The 8,286-nt window shown below is 39.2% G+C and overlaps 1 protein-coding gene across 8 annotated transcripts in view; it reads left to right on the top strand.

Moving 5' to 3' along the window:
* Nucleotides 1–5,843, top strand: part of LOC306855435 (IQ motif and SEC7 domain-containing protein 1-like) — a 207,681-nt gene extending 201,838 nt beyond the window's left edge. For 6 of the 8 annotated variants that reach the window (XM_079394159.1, XM_079394162.1, XM_079394161.1 and 3 more), the window contains 2 exons: nt 2,029–2,078; nt 4,737–5,842. In XM_079394159.1, coding sequence (XP_079250285.1) covers nt 2,029–2,078; nt 4,737–5,273 — 587 coding nt within the window. In that variant the 3' untranslated portion in view covers nt 5,274–5,842. Of the gene's footprint in view, nt 1–2,028; nt 2,079–4,736 lie in introns of all 8 variants that reach the window. The other 2 variants (XM_079394163.1, XM_079394166.1) reach the window with 2 other exon arrangements.
* The last annotated feature ends 2,443 nt before the right edge of the window (nt 5,844–8,286 follow it).

Consider the following 8,286-nt stretch of genomic DNA (forward strand, 5'->3'; position numbering starts at 1 on the left):
TAGAGAGATGTCTGGCAAAGCTATGAATAACCCATTCCAGCAATCCTCTACAGTGAAAACAGCTCTGAAAATCTGTGCAGTATCTTTTAATTAAAGGGATAGTTCACCCAAAAATGAAAATTGTGTCATGAATTACTCATCCTCATGTCGTTCCAAACCTGTAAGACCTTCGTTCATCTTCAGAACACAAATTAAGATATTTTTGATGAATTCCAAGAGCTCTCTGACCCTCTCATAGACAGCAAGGTTACACCATCAAAGCTCAGAAACAGCAGGGACATCGTTACAATAATCCATATGACATCAGTGGTTCAACCGTAATTTTACGAAGCTACGAGAACACTTTTTGTGCACAAAGAAAACAAAAATAAAGACTTTATTCAACAATTCATCTCCTCCGCATCACCCTATAGCGCCATTTTGGAGAGTATCACATACTTAAACAACGTACGTTGTTCTGTGTCAGTAGCACCGTACGCGGATACGTTGTTTACACTGTTTACGCTTTGATCTGAACATAAACAATGTATCCGGGTACATACGTCGCATACGTTGTTTACATATGTGATACTCTCCAAAATGGTGCTATAGGGTGACTTGAAGGAGACGAATTGTTGAATAAAGTCGTTATTTTTGTTTTCTTTGCACACAAAAGTATTCTCGTAGCTTCGTAAAATTACAGTTGAACCACTGATGTCACATGAATCATTTTAATGATGTCCTTTGCTTGCTACATTTCTGTGCCTTGATCGTGTTAGGTTCCTTGCTGTCTATGGGAGGGTCAGAGAGCTCTCTAAATTAATCAAAAATATCTTAATTTGTGTTCCGAAGATAAATGAAGGTCTTACAGGTTTGGAACGCCATGAGGGTGAGTAATTAATGACAGAATTTTTATTTTTGGGTGAACCATTCCTTTAATGTATTAGAGAAACAGTTCACCCAAAAATGAAAATTTGTTGAAAATTCACTCAAATGAGTTTGTTTCGTCATCTGAACAGATTTGGAGAAATGTAGCATTACATCACGTTCACTCTGCAGTGAATGGGTGCCATCGTAATAAGAGTTAATAAACAAGACTCCAGTCCAATAATTAACGTCTTGTGAAGTGAAAACCTGTGTTTGTAAGAAACAAAGAAAGTCTTCCGTTTATAAAATGGCTTTTTCCAGTGAGAAAAACTGTACAAGTCAAGAACCGTTTATGAGTAAAAACAATTCTAAACAAATGTCGGTGGATTTTGATGTGGAATGATTTTGGGTTTTTCACTGGCGGAAACGCTATTACAGTATGTATTATGGGCACGTATCTTGGCCTGAATCATACATTTGTTTCTTACGAAATCATACTCGTACTGCGTACTTTCTTATGAAGCTTAGATGTTAATTGATGGACGTGTGGATTACTTGTCATGTTGTTATCAGTTGGCAAGTGATGTAATGCTTAAGTTCTCCAAATCTGTTCCGATGAAGAAACAAACTCATCTGGCCTGAGAGTGAGCAAATTTTCAGCAAATACACATTTTTTGGTGAACTATTCCTTTAAGATGAAACTACACATATAGCAGTTGATAGCTCTCCTAACACTGACATTCAATCATTCAGTGCTTATAAAAGATCGACAAAGGTTTCATACTGCCAGTCTAGGCTGCCACATTTGTATTTGTCCATACATCAGAAACAATCAAGATTTTTTTACCGTTTTGCTTGTTTTTGTTCAGTTGCTGCTATGATCTTGTGGAGGGATTTTAGTTTGTAGTCATCAAACCCCAGTTTGCTTAAGACTCTTGAAGATGTTGAAGATGTAGCTTTATGCTTAGTGATCTTAGGACCAGTATACCCTCATCCTTTGGCCCTTTAAAAGCTCCTGACCCACCTGGCTTTACCCTCCCTCCCTTTACGGACAATGGCTGCTTGCTTCGTGTCTCAATAGCGCCCCTGTAGGCAGGCAGGATAAATATGCCTCTACACACGCTTCTATATATCTGACTGTTCGAGCGTGCTCTAATCTATCATATTGCATGTCTCGCTCAGGCAAGCGGGGGCGCCGCAGCAGTGCAGGATCTCTAGACAGCAATATGGAAGTAAGTACTGTGATATAGGATGCAAGAACCTACAACAGGCCGCTATTCTGTGTGACAACGTTGCATTTTGAAACTGCAACTTTGCTTCATTTTTTTCTCTGGTCTGTCTACTATCTTTTCTTTTTGGTTGCTTCTTTGCTCAGTAGTTTCCACTGTCTGTATGTGTGTGGTGTTGTTTTTGGACTAAGTAGGCCACCCTGCATGCATGGGCTGCCTGTTCCTGTGGAGCTTATGTGGAATGACGGGGAATTCTGCCCCCGTGGCTCTCATCACATATCATAACATCTCCACGATCCAACTTAGTCAGCATGACTCAACTAATGCAAACATCCCAAGTCACGTACCGTGGGCTGTGTGTGTGTCTTATTTTGTAAATGGTTTCGATTTGATTCCTGGTGGCATGTTTCACTTGGCCGTTGCAAGTGAACAATAGAATGTTGCGCCCGAGCACTTCAAAAAGTGCAAGTCTTCATTTCCTCACCAACCTCCAACCACTTGACCTTCTTCCTTTGTAGCCCTAAGCACCTTTTACCCCTCGGAATGCCTTGAAATTGTTTCCCATCTGTGTGCAGATAAGCATAATAAACATGAGGGAGTTTAGCAAAGGTGTTGCTTTAATAGACTGGATTTGGATTGTCACCCATTTAGCCCATATAGGTTATCATTTGTAGCAGTTTGTTTGGCAGCCCATCCTGGAATGCAGGATAAGCCCATATGCTCGCTTTAACGTTACTAAAAGCTGACTAACTCAGTCTTGCCTATCTCAGCTTTTGCATGTAATGCATGGCTTTCAGGGATCTGCTTCAGTCTTTTATAAATGCATTAACTGCTGATGGATGGTCATGATGCATTGCTTGAGTGCTGTGTCCTTGTTTTATAATACTGACATAAATGGAATCATTTACTTTTTATGTGATACTATTTTGGGTATTAAATTTGCATTGCCTTTTGGTAGATATTACACTACCGTTCAAATTTTGGGGTCAGTGTGATTTTATTTTTTAAAGAATATGAAAGAAATGCAATCAGTTATTTTTTGTCTATCTTTGTCTATCTATTTATTTCTATCTTTGGCTTTAGTGTGTCAGTAGGAAATATCAGCTTACATTTCCAAACATTCTCTTTGCCATTAATTGTAATAATCCAGTGAGATTTTTGTTTGACAGCAGCCAGTGCTCCACACAGAGATCTGATCTCATCATCATTCAGTGTGTCTGGAATGACATGAAGAAACAGAACAAACTGAGACAGACTAAATCCAGAAGAACTGGGGCAACGTCTCCAAGATGCATCAAGAGACCTACCTGCAAAGCTACAGTACTGTTAAACGTTTCAGGCACTTGTGTAAAAATGCTGTAAAATGAGGGTGCTGTCAAAAATAATGTCATAAATAGATTTTCTTTATCTATTAACTAAATTAAATCAACATCCGGTGTGACTATCCTTTGAGTTTAAAGCAGCTTTTGCCCTTTAGGGTAGGGTAGGTCTCTTGATGCATCTTGGAGACGTTGCCCCAGTTCTTCTGGATTTAGTCTGTCTCAGTTTGTTCTGTTTCTTCATGTCATTCCAGACACACTGAATGATGATGAGATCAGACCTCTGTGTGGAGCACTGGTTGTTTTCAGACTCTCACTGAATTATTACAGTTAATGGGAAAATTAATGTTCAGAAATATAAACTAATATTTCCTACTCACACACTACAGCAAAAGATAGAAATAACGGACTTAAACCATTTTTATTTATTTTTTTAATACTAGTGTTCTAATAATTTTGGCCACCACCGTAAATTACATTTTAAAATATTAATATTTAAAATGTTATTTTAAATTGCAAAAACAAATTGCACCATTTCATTTATGCAGTTTTACTGTGTTTTGCTCAAGTAAATGCAGCCTGGGTGAGCGTAAGAGACTTCTTTCAAAAACATTTAAAAAAAACTTACCAACCCCAAAGTTTTGAATGGTATCTGTTTTATTATTTGAAATATATGGAATATATCATTATTAGGGATGGGAGTCAAAGAATATGTTTAAAATCAAATTACACTTACTTGATTCTGAATATTTGGTACTTCTTTAACTTAACAAATATACTAAACAAAAAAACTTTTTTTTACATTTCAATGCATTTTATTATGAATTAATTAATTCTCTATTATGACAAAGCTCTATTCTGAATGTGTCTTTAACTACACATTATTCTTTATGAACAACTATTCAATAACAACACTGAAGTCTCTATTTGTGGTTCTTGATTTGGACATGATAAAAATAATGACTTAAGTTCAAGAATCAAATTAATTTATTCAGTGAGTGAGCCACTAGACTGATTCAAACCAATAACTCATAAGTTCATTGCTCTTTTCTTACATGACTGGGAGTCTTTTTAATAATTTGTGGATTATTTGTAGAAAAATAAGGTCATTGAAGACCTGTGAATAGAACCAAATGTCATGAAAATCATTGCTGTTTCTTGAAAACAGAAAAATGGATTCTTGGTTCCCAACCCTAATGATTACACATTTAAATCAGGCCAAATGAACATTTAAAAATGAAGAATGCATTAATAAATGGAACTGTGCTCTTGACTCATCAAGCATGCTGTACACATCTCGTGTTTAACTTCTCCATTCTTTCTCTCCCTCGTCCTCCTACAGGGGTCCATTAGCAGCCCCCACATACGGCGTCGAGCCACTTCCAGCCGCGACTGCCCCTCCCGCCAGCAGTCCATCCCCAACTCCTCTTCTCTCCTGGGCTCCCTGTTCGGCACCAAGCGGGGCAAGTCGCCCTCTCTGCCTCCCCAGCCCTCACACCCCTCCCACCCGACACTCATCTCTCACATTCCACACCCTACCAACCTGCACCACACGGCCCGCGAGGGCGTCACCGAGACCCAGGCCCAGATGCACCCCCACCACACTCAGTTTTGCCACATGCAGAATCCTCCTCCGTACCACCACCACCATCACTACCACCCCCCAGCGCACATTCAACACCCACCCCACCAGTACCACCCCCCGCCTGGCTCCTCGTCCTCTCACAGCCACTCGCATGGTCCCCACAGCCACGGGCCACACCCCTCGCACCCCTCCCACTCCCAGCATGCACCTCACCACCACAGCCAGCCTCCGGCCCCTCCTCCAGCAGCCAGCAGCACCAAGCCCAAACACAGCGGCATCAGCACTGTGGTTTGAGCCCCTCCGCGAACTCTTTCCACTTGGGAATGGGACCGTTTTTGGCAGGGTGACCGTTGGGCCTCTCTTTAGATTGTAACGTGCGACAGATTGTTGCTGCCTACAAGGACACGAACAAAAGGGCACTATGACTCACTTTTCAATTCATCCAGCACCCTTTTCCTCTGGAAGGGGGAGCCACACTGTGTAGCACCGGCCTTCTATTTTGGGGTGGCTAGAACTCAAATCATCAGTTCTTACCAGTCATTGCTCAAGCTGTAGAGCCCCAGATAAAGCTGCTGCTGCTTCTTTTAGGCTCGATTTTAGAGACTTTCAACCCTCTCGACTTTGGAGGTGAAGCAAGAGCATGCGCAAAAGACCGTGGCAACTGTTTTCTCGTACTTAATTACCTAAATGCATTATCAAATAGCCTGCTTATTAGTTTGCAGAAACTAAAGTACGGTTGGAGAGAAGTCGGTCACAACGAGCGATGTTCCAGTATTTAATGTAGCTGTAGACCACACATTTCTGTGATATAGTTAGGGGACTATAACGTGCCAATTATTAAAAAGCAGTGACTAAGTTATTCCAAAAAAAAAAAAAAAGAAAGAAAGAAAAAGAAAAAAGATTTGCTTTGTGTATGTCATGCATATAGTATTTTGTAAAATAATAATAATAATATTAGCAGCTATTATTATTATTGTTATAGGACAAAAATGATCCGAAGCCTCAGATAAAATCTCAGTATTCTCTGTGTACTCTTGACGTAGGAGTTACTAGTTTTCACTGATACTGAACTCAGTAGGTGGCCAGTTGAACAACATGGAAATTATTGGTTGCCTTGGAGTTGAAAGACTCTCCCGGAATCTCCGGCTTGTGTTCGCTTCACCTCCTATGGGATCTACGTAGCGCAAACCAATCACAGGGACTGTGGGAAGGGTGCAGGCGGAACAGGGACGCTCATGGATGGATCCTCCACGGCCTCGACTCATCGGTCCCGGCCACTGCTGCAACATGGTTTTATTTTTTTAACTATTTTTTTAGAGATTAATAAATCAATATGAAATAAATGTACATTTGAAGATGTTTATGGTAAAGCCGGTGTGTTGGAGAAGGCTATTTTGTCGTCTAACATTAGGGGTAGTGTTTGGGTCGGAGGAAAACCAGAGCTGATCGAATTCTCTCCCCATATTTCAAGAGTTAGTTTGTGCAGAGATGTTGATTTTTCTCAGCAGGCTGAGCGTGTGCCCTCTTCTGTGTGGAAATGAAGTAGATTTGATACATATTCTTCTGTCCTCCTGTGAGAATGCCTTTCACTTGCTCAGAAACACAGCTAATGTAATGTAATATAATGTAATGTAAACTGCATATAATATGTAGCAGTGGGTCGGTCGGATGAACGGATTGGACATGTTTTTTTCAGACATATCGGTTCAATTTTTGACTTGTTTTATACTGTAAGTAGATAAATGGTGACAGAGCTGTGATTCGATGTAATAGTTTTGTGTGTTGACGCTCTTTTAACTCAAGTACAGAGCTTCTGAACAGCACTTGTCTTTGTAAATAATCACTTAATGTACAGAAAGCACGGCTGAAATGAGCTCGCTCTCTTATACGAAACCAGCGTCAGCACATTTGCTGTGCGTTTTCTCTTTTTTTCTGACTTTCATTTTATTTTTTTTAATTGATTAATCATGTGCAATATGTATGTTTCAGTTTTGTAAATTCAGCCAGTCGGTTGTTTTGTTTGTCATTTCTGTTATCATATTTCCAATATCATACTTCAAACCCCATATTGTTTCTCGCCCCCCACCGACATCTTGTTCTCCCTGGTCTTACCTGCAACCTACAGTCAGGAATGTCAACTAAAGTACTCTTGCATGTATATTGTACAAATATTCTCTAGATATTGCATATTTCCAGAGATATTATCAGTGTTACAGTTGACCGTTGTTAAATGAGTGATGATGATGAACATATTAAAATCTGTAGACTTCTCTTCATTCAAAATGTCTTTATCCTGTTTCGTACCGAAATAGATTCAATAAGGAGACATCTGTTTCTTGTTTATCTGGGCTTGAAAAATCGAACAATGAAAATCAAATAGTTTATAAAGGAAAATATTAGCCGGTAGCCTAATTGTAATGAAGTGCCACCAGGGCACATCCGTATAATAATAATAGAAGCTTACAGATAATAGAGCATAAATCCGTGTTCATGTCATTATCAAACTTCATAACACCTGGCTTGTTCCCAAGATGCACTGAGGCTAGTAATTTGTACAGTACAGCATTAATCAGACTAGGACAACCCATCTCTGTGTACAAATGCGATCACCCGAAACCGTTTCTGACTAAACAACCCACCATAAATTCAAACAACTATCAAGAAAATATCTCTATCTGTTTTTTTTTGTTTGTTTTTTTTAGGTTTTTCACCTTTGTGTTGAATGTTTTTTATGGATTTCAGTGCAGTGTATTGTAAATGTATTGTGGTGCTTCAGCTTTGTACTGTACAGTACTGGATGGTCAAGTCAAAACATCACAAAGCTTTGCATGCAGCTGATGCCTAGCACCTCTGAAATGTGAGCTTATTTAAAAATGAAGAAATGTGCTTTCTGTTTACTATGTTTTTCCTCATCTTTTGTTTGTTTGATTTTTTTGTTTTTTTAAGTGATGTTGGCTTGCTGTTACATTTTATGCTGTGCCACTGCATTTCGGCATGTATATCACTTGTTTACCCCATAAAAATATCATTACACTTCAGTTTTTTTTTCTGTAAAAAGCCTGTGTCGCTGTATATATCACAAACCAATGTGAGAAAATAGAAAAAAAAAAGCATATCGTATATAAATCTAATATGGATGATAAAGGGAAAGAGTAAGGGTAGGGGGTTGGGCGGACGTGTACATAGTCTGTATAATACTTTTGTTTTTTGCTCAGCCGTCGCATTGACAGTTTAGTCCTTTTTCACCTTAAAGAGACTCATTAACATGACACTGCTTCTAAAACCAAATGTACTTCTCAAATTTGTC

This window comes from Barbus barbus, assembly GCF_936440315.1.
Source record: "Barbus barbus genome assembly, chromosome: 35".
Classification (NCBI taxonomy): domain Eukaryota; kingdom Metazoa; phylum Chordata; class Actinopteri; order Cypriniformes; family Cyprinidae; genus Barbus; species Barbus barbus.